This window comes from Lupinus angustifolius, chromosome LG20 (assembly GCF_001865875.1).
Source record: "Lupinus angustifolius cultivar Tanjil chromosome LG20, LupAngTanjil_v1.0, whole genome shotgun sequence".
In the NCBI taxonomy this organism is placed as follows: domain Eukaryota; kingdom Viridiplantae; phylum Streptophyta; class Magnoliopsida; order Fabales; family Fabaceae; genus Lupinus; species Lupinus angustifolius.
This window is the reverse complement of record NC_032028.1, coordinates 2,234,511-2,246,125: the sequence shown is the minus strand read 5'-3', so window position 1 is coordinate 2,246,125 and position 11,615 is coordinate 2,234,511. Positions and strand designations below refer to the sequence as shown.

The 11,615-nt window shown below is 33.5% G+C and overlaps 3 protein-coding genes across 4 annotated transcripts in view; all 3 read left to right on the top strand.

Annotated features, from left to right (window-relative positions):
* On the top strand, window positions 690-4,084 carry LOC109335394 (probable trehalose-phosphate phosphatase F). The gene is made up of 8 exons (XM_019571531.1): window positions 690-1,132; window positions 1,418-1,514; window positions 1,832-2,136; window positions 2,323-2,463; window positions 2,587-2,658; window positions 2,781-2,906; window positions 3,738-3,794; window positions 3,884-4,084. The coding sequence occupies exons 3-8, from the start codon at window positions 1,837-1,839 to the stop codon at window positions 4,082-4,084; spliced, it is 897 nt and encodes a 298-aa protein (XP_019427076.1). The 5' UTR covers window positions 690-1,132; window positions 1,418-1,514; window positions 1,832-1,836.
* Window positions 4,748-8,225, top strand: LOC109335312 (inositol transporter 1-like). Its single transcript, XM_019571444.1, has 6 exons — window positions 4,748-5,106; window positions 5,257-5,327; window positions 5,913-6,248; window positions 6,697-6,804; window positions 6,956-7,141; window positions 7,570-8,225. Exons 1-6 carry the CDS (start codon window positions 4,947-4,949, stop codon window positions 8,212-8,214), a joined length of 1,506 nt encoding a protein of 501 aa, XP_019426989.1. The 5' UTR covers window positions 4,748-4,946; the 3' UTR covers window positions 8,215-8,225.
* LOC109336613 (inositol transporter 1-like) overlaps window positions 9,428-11,615 on the top strand; it is a 3,573-nt gene continuing 1,385 nt past the window's right edge. For both annotated transcript variants that reach the window (XM_019573322.1, XM_019573321.1), the window contains exons 1-5: window positions 9,428-9,679; window positions 9,787-9,857; window positions 10,263-10,598; window positions 10,928-11,035; window positions 11,109-11,294. In XM_019573322.1, coding sequence (XP_019428867.1) covers window positions 9,526-9,679; window positions 9,787-9,857; window positions 10,263-10,598; window positions 10,928-11,035; window positions 11,109-11,294 — 855 coding nt within the window. In that variant the 5' untranslated portion in view covers window positions 9,428-9,525. The remainder of the gene's footprint in view (window positions 9,680-9,786; window positions 9,858-10,262; window positions 10,599-10,927; window positions 11,036-11,108; window positions 11,295-11,615) is intronic.

Genomic DNA, 11,615 nt, shown 5'->3' with positions numbered 1-11,615 from the left:
GATTAGGATTAGGATTAGGATTAGTATTAGGATTAGAATTAGGATTAGGAATAGGATTAGGATTAGAATTAGGATTATGATTAGGAAGTGGATTATGATTAGGTTTAGGATTTGGATTACGATTAGGATTATGATGAGGATAAGGATTAGGTTGTGGATGAGGATGAGGATGAGGATGAGGATGAGGAGGAGAATGAGGATGGGGATGAGGATGATGATTAGCATTAGGTTTAAGAGGAGGATTAGGGGTAGGATTAGGAGTAGGACGAGGATGAGGATCGGGATGAGGATGATGATGAGGATGAGGATGAGGATGATGACGAGTATGAGGACTAGGAGGAGGATGAGGATGAGGATGAGGATGAGGATGCGGATCAAGATGAGGATGAGGATAAGGATGACGATGAGGATGAGGACGAGGATGAGGATGACGATAACGATGTAGATGAGGATGAGGATGAGGATGAGGATAAGGATGAGGATGAGGATGTGGATGAGGATTAGGATTAGGTTTAGGATTAGGATTAGGATGAGGATTAGGATTAGGAGTAGGATTAGGAGTAGGACGAGGATGATGATGGGGATGAGGATGTGAATCAAGATGAGGATGAGGATGCGGATGAGGATGGTGTTGAGGACGAGGACGAGGATGAGGATGAGGATGAGGACGAGGATGAGGATGAATAATAGAATCAGAAACTATTGCAAGTACCAGACTGGATTGTCTCAATACAACATAAATTTCGTTGGAGTTACTAACTTAATTACTCTCTAACTGTATGGTCCGGTAATTCAAGTGGACATCATGCCTAATTGTTTATTGATCTTTTATAATAATCTTTTGTTCTAACTTATGTTCATGTTCATTATTTTATGCATAAAAAGTTTACCACCATTTTATCACATCTATAAAAAGAGTTTTATATCAGCAAAGGTTTCATTCAATTCAACATAAAGTATATACAGATCAGAGTGTGATTTATACAAGCTTTGAAAGATAAACTAACAAACACTCTAGACATAAATTTGTTATTGATTTTCTGCAGAAGCACAAAGCATCACTTTCTTCAAGAACAGGTAGTCGGTAGTCCATTAAAATTAAGGCTCTTCTTGCAAGTGTACACATGAGAAGGTATTTTTTTGTGCTTTCATTTTCCTTGCATTTCATTCCCTAATGAGTCTTATTGAATTAATCTCAAGTTCGTTTCTTATTTGCATACATTTCAAAAATACAAAAAAAAGTGAACATGGTAGGATGTCCCTATTTTGATAGTAACATTTTTCTTTCAAAAACTCATTGTGGTGTCTCTCAATCAAAGTTGCAGGGAACAGTGATGCTCTTGTGAAAAAGTTCTATGAATTTCCTTGCGCAAGATTAGTTTAAGATATCAACTTAAACATTTTATTTTTGATGCAGCTAATCATTCAGATTTGAAGAACATCTTAATAATCTTTGAAGTTGTGTGAAGCTTTGGCAAAATAGGGAGACTAATACATTTTACTTGCTTGGTTGAGTAAGCCATCTTATCTTAAAATGTTGATACAATTATGTATTTTTCTTTGCATTTTATTCTTATTTGTTGAATTTTGATAGTAAAGTTTAATTAAACCTACAAGATCAGCAACTGAGTAGAAGTACATAAAAGAGGTGGGTTTTCACAGACGAAAGATTTGGGTAGCTAAATAAAAATCTTGGATATGTAGACTGATTAGAGAGAAATCAATCAAACATTTGTTTCTTACAAAGACTCACAAGTCACAACTCATAAGAAACAACAATAACATTTTAAGATCAGTTCTTGACTTTCTTGATATATATACTTATATATAGGCTAGATGGACCTGAAGTCCTCTCATGTTTCTTCTGTTCCTGCTGACCCTGTAATACCCAACAAGTCAAGACTAGGAATGCAATCTAGTTTGCTAACTTATTCCCAGCAAGATTTACCACTTTCCCCTGGGAAGTACTCAAGAACGAGTTCAAGGAAAAGTGCTGGGAGTCTCGATGATGTTCGATCCAATGGTTGGTTGGACGCAATGATAGCCTCTTCTCCTCCGAAGAAAAAGCCACTTAAAGGTTCAAATGCTCAGTTTGCTTCATTTGACTTTACTGATGAAGACAATAGCTCATCCATGGTATACATATATTTCATTATTCATGTTAATGTTTGGTTTATTTGAATGCACCACATTTAGAATGTGTTTGATTCATATTAAAAAATATTATCTTTTGTTGTTGCCAAACATCTTCCGAAAAATGAATATGAATCAAACACCCTCTTCGTCCAAGCTAGATTGTCATTTATTAACTTCTTTTACCAGGTTCATCATCCTTCAGCACTAGACTATTTTGATAAAATTATTGACCGTGCAAAGAATAAGAAGGTTGCAGTGTTTCTAGATTATGATGGCACTCTTTCGCCAATAGTAGATAACCCAGATTGTGCCTTTATGTCTGAAGATGTAAGCTAAGCAACACTTACTCACTAGTCATATATAGATGATAATATATATTAACTTAATTATTCTATACTTCTTTGGGGTTTGACCCCTTTTTCTTAATTCCTCAAAATCATACATGTTCAGATGCGTGCCACTGTGAGAAGCGTAGCAAGCTATTTTCCCACGGCAATAATCAGTGGGAGAAGCCGTGGCAAGGTATGCAGAATATTAATTTGTCCTTAATCTTCCAAGTTTTAAATAAAGTATTCAATTTTACTTTATAATATTTATTGGTTTAATTATCTATGTCACTAATGTAGTGCATTTTTTTCTTTCAGGTGTTTGATTTAGTTAAACTAAAGGATCTCTACTATGCTGGTAGTCATGGGATGGATATTATTTGTCCTTTTAGTCAGACTCTGTCCAATAACCATCCGAGTTGCGTCAAATCTACTGACAATCAGGTGAGTTTATGTGAAAGATGTTTTTTTATTTGTAATCGTTAGTACGTTAGTATTTTGTTGTATATGAAATTTCACCATCAACTTCTTTCACCCTAACGATTAAACCATCACCTTATAACTCAAACTTTTTGTTGATATTAGAACTCAAACTCACAACCTTCCGTGCTTCAATCCTTAAATCCTTCATTTTTGTCATCTTTATGAGTTTGGATCCTCTTCGGTATCAAAATGAGAGAGTTCAATATTAGAATATGAGATAAAAGTAAAGAATATGTATCATCTATACTAGATACTTCAGTTGTTATATATATATATATTTATTGGATGAATAACAAGTTAATCATTAATTATGTATCTACCTATTAAAGTATCTTTATCATTAACAGTCTATTGAAATTGCGTTAGTGTTTTCTATTTGATTTTCATATTTTTTCCATACCACCATGTAATGTAGTGTCACACCAAACCCCAGTATTCTTCAACGACTTCTTAAATTCTCTTAAATGCAATGTAGGCCACGCATATTTTATACCTTTTGTTTTTGTTTCCTACCTAACGTAATCAATTATCAACAGGGTTTCTTAACTAAGCAACATTACTTATTTAAACTATCTTTGCATCCCTGCAAAATTTCAGTAATTGTTGCTTATGAGTGTAAGCATCCCATAAAAACAAACAAACGAACAGAAACATCTTCTTTGCATTCTGATATATATAAATATATAAATTAATACAATACTATTGAAATAAAAAAAAGGTGATGTTAGAATATTTATGTTGTTTAAAGAATTCAAAAGTTCACCCTCTTTCTTTCTGTATTTGAATGGGCAGGGAAATGAGATAACTCTCTTTCAGCCTGCAATAGAATTTCTGCCTCTGATTGACGAGGTGCAAAATTCTCTCTAATATTTTATGAACTACTTTTACATTTGTATGACTGAAAGAGATTAATTTTGGGGTGTATTTTTTCTTTGCAGGTTTTTAGAACCCTTGTCGATATAACTAAAGATATAGAGGGTGTGAAAGTTGAAAATCACAAATTTTGCGTTTCTGTACATTATCGTAATGTAAAAGAAAATGTAAGAATTAACTACCATTTCCTACACAAAAAGAATATATATATATATATATATATATATTTTTTGAACATTCTGCATAATCCATGTAGCCTCATATGAAAGCCACATTAGGCAAACCATATGCCTCGACATAATAGTTTAATATTTTTTATATATTTTAGTCCCGAAAAATTAAATAAATTTGATTTTATTTTCTGAGTTTTGATTTTAATACCTTATTTTTTCAATGGAATATATTAATAATGGAAATGTTTTTTCTTAGGTAAAATTGACATAGAATGGAAAATATTTATCATGTAAACATTATGAAAACAACTAATTAAGATAGTAAATAATCTTCTCAATGAACAAGTAATGTTTTTTGTGCAATTCAATCAAAATGTTAAATAAAAGAATTAAAAACATGTATTCAAAAAAACAACATTCAACAAAAGCATATACCCAAATTTAGTCTATAGATATGGTGAGACACACAATATTACTAATGTAAAACCGAATTTGCTTAATTTATAGGGACAAAAATATATACATATTTAACCATATTAATTTAACAATTGATATTATACTAAACAGGATTATCATAAAACAAAAATAGGTGATATAAATTTGTTATATGAGAGAATGAAAATAATAGTATTTGCAAACAAGAAAAGTACATAACCAAGTTTGGAGAGTAACCTTCTGATCCTGCAATATCCAGTTTCCTTTTCCTGTTTGATTCGTGATCATGTTCTGAACCATATAAAAAACATTAAAAATTAATCTGGCTCATAAACTTTACTAGGGAATCATTAAAATTTCCTACTTTGATCATTGGTCATCACTCTCTACTATTCATTCCCCTTTAATTTAATGCATAAGAATGACATGATATTAATCTATGCCAAACCCTTTTCTTGGTTTAAACATTTTGTTATTAAAAATAGTGAGGTATAATATAATATAATAGGGGTTGAGAATTATGGTGAGAATGACGAATCCTACAATACAATCCACCCCAGGAAGCTCAGGGTATTTGGATTTATATCCTGATAGGAAAGTTTCGTTTTTTAAGAATCCTTATATTCTGGGTCTCACTGCTGTTGCTGGCATTGGTGGCTTGCTTTTTGGTTATGATACAGGTACGTTATGTTTCATTTCATTTCTTGTTATTATATTATTATATATTTGACTATTCTTTTGTTTATTATATTATTATATATTTGACTATTCTTTTGTTTATATCACTATAGAAGTAAGTTAATAACATTTCATGTGTGATTTTGTTATAGGAGTCATATCAGGAGCCCTTCTATATATTAAAGATGATTTTGAGGAGGTTAGACAAAGTGATTTTTTACAGGTACAATACATACAACTCTTTTCTGTGATCTTTCAATGTCTATCAGTTCATAAGTTAATTTTAAATGCAATTCTCAACAATCAACATGCACAAATCAACAAAGTTTTGATTGTGCTTATGTTTCAAGTTGCAAAATTTATTTTCCAGCATTAGAAATCCAGTGGTAGCTGCAGCAGATCAGAGTGTTGCATGATATGCATCTGTTTTATAAGTTAACCCAATTTGAGGAGCATTTATGTAAACAATTTAATTAAACACTTATTCAATAAGTTTTTTTAAATAAGCTAAACAAAACTTATTTTCATAAGCTTCTCCAAAAAGCTTATTGTAGTAAGCTAAAAGTAACTTAAAAGCTGTCATAAGCTAATTTCATAAAGTTAATTTTTAGAAGCCGTTCTCGTGTCCAAATAAGCTCTTTGTAAAAGCCACTTTGGCAATAGGTGTTAGATTTATTTGTGTAAGTGATCCATTGATGCAACTATCTAACTGAAATAGAGGAAACAATTGGATTATCTTAATTCTTTCCATGTTGCACCAATTCCTTGTCATGAGATGGTTCTAAATTGTAATAATTTGAGTCATCAGGAAACAATAGTGAGCATGGCAATCGCCGGAGCAATTATTGGAGCAGCAGCAGGTGGTTGGATTAATGACTCATTTGGAAGAAAGAAGGCCACACTCCTTGCTGATGTTATCTTTGCTCTTGGATCAATATGCATGGCTGCTGCACCAGATCCTTATATTCTCATATCGGGACGCTTTCTGGTTGGTTTAGGAGTTGGCGTTGCTTCTGTAACTGCTCCGGTGTATATTGCAGAAGCATCACCTTCAGAGATAAGAGGATCACTAGTAAGCTCAAATGTGCTCATGATAACTGGTGGACAGCTTCTTTCCTACATTGTTAACCTTGCTTTCACAAAGGTTAGTTTCCATCCTCTGCTGTTATAGGAAGCATGGTTACGACATGGATATCTTGACAAGGTGAATATGAAAGCACAAACCTTAGTATGACTAATATTTGTGAACATAATAAAATGCTAACATTAATCTTATTGTTGTGAGTTGTGACATTTCCATGCGTAAAGGTATAAAAGAAAATGTACAGATATAAAATATAGTTAGAAATGTCTGAAAGTATTCATGAAGTGTAGATGTGGGTCAGACACCAAGACTATTTTGAAGTGTCCAAGGCTGCAAGCTTCATAGTTGTTGCAATGCTGTTGTTAATATCCATCATTAATAAAGAGAATAATATATAGTTTTCCATCAATACTTTTTGTTTCAGAATTCCAAAAATGCCTTCACATTCTCATCACATGTTTGCTTTTGTGTATTGTTTTCAAATATCACCTTTTCACATTTCAAACAGGTCCCTGGAACATGGAGATGGATGCTGGGAGTTTCTGGTGTGCCAGCAATAGCTCAGTTTGTTCTCATGCTCTTCCTGCCTGAATCCCCAAGATGGCTCTTCATAAAGGTTAAAAATTGCATCACTAATTGTTCTCGTCAAGACTCGTGTCCAAGATTTTTAATAATTTTATGTAAAGGTTAAAAATTGAATTATATATTGATTGCTCTTGTCAAGAAATGTGTCCAAGATGTTGTATAATTTTGCATTTCATGTTCAGAATAGGAAAAATGAAGCTGTTGATGTGCTTTCTAAGATCTATGACGTTGATCGCTTGGAAGATGAAGTTGATTTCCTAACAGCTCAGTCAGAGCAAGATCGCCGAAAAAGGAATAATGTTAAGTTCATGAATGTGTTTAAATCAAAAGAAATCAGACTTGCCTTTCTTGTTGGAGCTGGACTGCAGGTAATAATAATATGTTGACTTGTTGCAACACAGAATTTTATCATAGTTGGACTTTTTAAATGCTCCTACTCTCTTTTGTTTAGCCTAGACCCACATTATTAACCTTGTGGAGAAACCCCTAGTGAGGATCTAACTAGTCCCGAAGGCCCGGGGAGGAGGTGAAGACAGGGAAGGGGAAATTTGGATGAAAATGCATTGGCAAGGATCCAACCCTGCACCTCTCACAACATATCTCCAACCCTTACCAACTGAGCTATCAACATGAGACCACTCTAGTCCTTTTTGTTAAAACTTGAAAGTTAACAAACATAAAAAATAATTCTACTTTACTAGCCATATACATATGACATGGTTCCAAATCCATTTTGAAGCATATTGGAATTATGTTCAAGTGAAATGTATTCTTATAGCATCCTACAATAGTGCAGGCATTCCAACAGTTTACAGGTATAAACACAGTAATGTACTACAGCCCAACTATAGTCCAAATGGCTGGCTTCCACTCTAAAGAGTTGGCTCTTCTCCTCTCCCTCATAATTGCTGCCATGAATGCTGCTGGAACAATTCTTGGCATCTACCTCATCGACCATTCCGGGAGGAGAAAATTGGCTCTCTTTAGCTTAGGAGGAGTATTTGCATCCCTTATCATCTTATCCTTATCATTTTCAAACCAATCATCTTCAAATCAATTATATGGTTGGCTTGCAGTATTGGGTTTAGCACTATACATTGCTTTTTTCTCACCCGGAATGGGTCCTGTGCCATGGACTGTGAACTCAGAGATATACCCTGAAGAGTATAGAGGAGTTTGTGGGGGTATGTCAGCCACTGTGTGCTGGGTTTCAAATTTGATTGTGTCTCTTAGCTTTCTTTCAATTGTTGATGCTGTGGGTACTGGTACCACTTTCTTGATTATTGCTGCTATATCTTTGCTAGCTTTTCTATTTGTGTTTTTATATGTTCCTGAGACCAAAGGTTTGACATTTGATGAAGTAGAAGTAATTTGGAAGGAGAGAGCTTGGGGTAAGAATTCAGACACAATAACCCTCCTTGATGGGGAAAATCAATCCTAGGAGTAACATAATTTTTTGGTCCTATCAAGGGTACCCTCTTACTCGTGGATAGAGAACTAATGTTTTCGGGAGTTCGTGACTGCCTCTTCCAACTGTTATAACATGTAACATTTCTTATGTACATTCTTACATACATATTATAATTACTAGAATGACAGTACTTACTCATGTAAGGAAATGTTCCTTGTTTGAGAACTGAGAATGTGAACTTTATATTTAGTAGATTCAGTTTTTTTACTTTTTCTTTCTTTTCTCTCTCTTACTCTATCCATGTAGTGATTTAAGGTTATAAAAAAATGTATAAAGAAAAGAGGAAATTTATTACCGATCATGGATTATATGGTCCACCCCATGAAAATGTACCAATATCTTGTTATGACCATATAATTGAACCTGTATATAAGATCTTTCAAAAGTTTCTTAGTAGGATCTTGGAATATCTTTAAGAATTTAGAAAAGTCGAAATAATATATGTTTGGACATAGATAATATTTAGATTATCCATAATTATAAAAGATACAAAATAACATAACCTTTTATGTTGTGAATAAATTTATAAGATAAATGTAAAATAAACAATAATTAAAGAATCCATATATTGTAAGACATGTTCATATAATAAGGGTATAAATACAATGTCCATGTAAAGCTCTTTCCTGATGAATTCTCTCCCTTTAAATAACAAAACCACTTTCAAGTTTTGGATTTATCATAACAAAACACAACTCAATACAATCTTTCCGTTTCTACTTCATAGGAGACAAAATTTTGTTAAAACAAAGACATCTTCACTATGGTGAGATCAAACCTCATAATATTCTTAATTAATGAAAAACACGTGTGTAGAAAAAACAAAAGAAAAACATAGAAATGAAAACTATCACTGATTATAGAAAAATATTAATAACTATTTAATATGTTTAAAATTGTGATGTTGTAGTTTCCAATATAAAGTTTCCATTTTTAAATATTTAAATAATTTACTTAAAACAAAAGTTAGTAGAACCCTTTGAAGACACTTGAGGAAAAAGTGTTTTTGTAGAAATGTTCTTTGTAGTTAAATATAATGGCAACTTTGATTCAAGTTGTGATATTTAATTAAGATAAAGTTGGATTTAGATGAAGACCTGTGTCTATGTGGTGCTGAGTCAGAGAAGAATGGAAGTTGAACTTGTGATAAACATGATCTAATAAGGAGAAGTGAAATGAGTTTGTGGTACATTTTGTCTTATCCTGTTATCATATTGCTTCATAACTTGATCTCATATTCATACTCATAACTCTCACTTTTCCATCACTGTTCATTTGAGGATGACAATAATTGTGCATTCAAGTCCAGGTCCTGGAAGTTCAGGGTATTTGGAAATGTACCCAGAAAGGAAAGTCTCATTCTTTAAGAACCCTTACATTTTAGGCCTCACTGCTGTTTCTAGCATTGGTGGCCTCCTCTTTGGTTATGACACAGGTAGCTGCTTAGTACTCACTCACTTCCTTTCATCTCTTAATGCATTATATATAACTTTTGTCTTTTCTTTTTCTAGTTCATTCATGTTTTGCTTTGTTTTATTATAGGAGTTATATCAGGAGCTCTGCTGTATATTAAAGATGATTTTGAGGTGGTCAGACATAGTAATTTTCTACAGGTACTATTCTTTTTCCCCCTCTCTTCCAATCTTTACAACAACATGCATTTATCAAATTATTTATAGGAAATTTCCATATTTTAACATTAGTTGAGTGGAAAGTAGGAAACCAATGCAGAGTTGAGAGTAGTGTAGTGACAATATTGGAGTGTTTTAGTTATGGTTGCAGGATGAGTTCTTAACTTTAACATCAACTGATTCAGGCAACAATGTATGTTTTTTAAACGCCTATTACCAGTTTTTCATGTTTTTGGCGACTCCGTGATTCGAATGGATGTAACAGTCTAATTAAAATGCACAAAACTGATAGAATAAAACTTCTGCTTTCAGTGATGTTATAGTACAAAGAAAGGAAAAGACTGTTTGTGTATCTCATTGAATCTGTTTAATTAATTGAATTGGCAGGAAACAATTGTGAGCATGGCAGTGGCTGGTGCAATTGTTGGAGCAGCAGGAGGTGGTTGGATCAATGATGCTTATGGAAGAAAGAAGGCAACACTCATTGCAGATATTATCTTTGTTCTTGGATCAATTGTCATGGCTGCTGCACCAGATCCTTATGTTCTTATATCGGGACGCCTTTTGGTTGGTTTGGGTGTGGGTATAGCTTCTGTTACTGCTCCTGTTTATATTGCAGAATTGTCACCATCAGAAATAAGGGGAGGATTAGTGAGCACAAATGTACTCATGATAACTGGTGGACAATTTCTCTCCTACCTCATAAATCTTGCTTTTACAAAGGTTAATCTTTAATAGTTTTCTTTCTTAAAGCATTGGTCTATATCCCATTTAACAAGTTCCTGATCAAGAGATCCTTCTACTCGTTCGAACTTTGTTATTCATCCTTTCACTTTGCTCTATTTTCACATACCTGCATTATGTTCTCTCTATTTGAATCAACTCATGAACATCTCTTTCACCCTCAGTATTTGCAAAAATATAAATATAAACTTAGGCAATGCAGAGTTCAATATGAGGGGTATGAGTGTTGGGAATTCAAGGGGGTGATGATTGTGTTCTTAACTTTATATTCGCTTTTTCGCTGACCATCCACATCCTTAATCAATTAGGTTCCCGGGACGTGGCGATGGATGCTGGGAGTTTCAGGTGTGCCAGCAGTCATTCAATTTTCCCTCATGCTCTTCCTGCCTGAATCCCCTAGATGGCTCTTTATGAAGGTAAATAATATTCATATTCTTACCTTGAAAAGTTATTTCTTAAAAATATAACTTTTTTTGCGTTCATGTGCAGGACAGGAAGAAGGAATCCATTACTGTGCTTACTAAAATCTACGATTTCGATCGGTTAGAGGATGAAGTTGCTGCGCTGACAGATCAGTTAGAGCAAGAGCAGCAGAAAAGGGGTAATAAGGGACTTTGGGATGTTTTTAAATCTAAAGAGATCAGATTAGCATTCCTTGCTGGAGGTGGATTGCAGGTAAGAACCTTGAATAGTTAATGTTAAGAGAGATTTGAAGAGAAACAAATCTTTTTTTTACTTCAATTACAGACCAATATTGAGTAACGAGTACAAGGGTCATTACCTAAAATTATGGTTACACTGGTGAGTGTTACAGCAACAAAACCAGTGTTGCAGAAGAAAAAAAATGAAAACAGAATGAATGAAAAGGTAGAGAAGAGATAGATGATTAAAGAGTGATTGAAGAGTAAAGATAATGCAAGAAGAGATTGATCATTGATCAATGTAAATTGAATTACACAATGCATCAACTAACTTTCCTTATATAGCAACTACCAA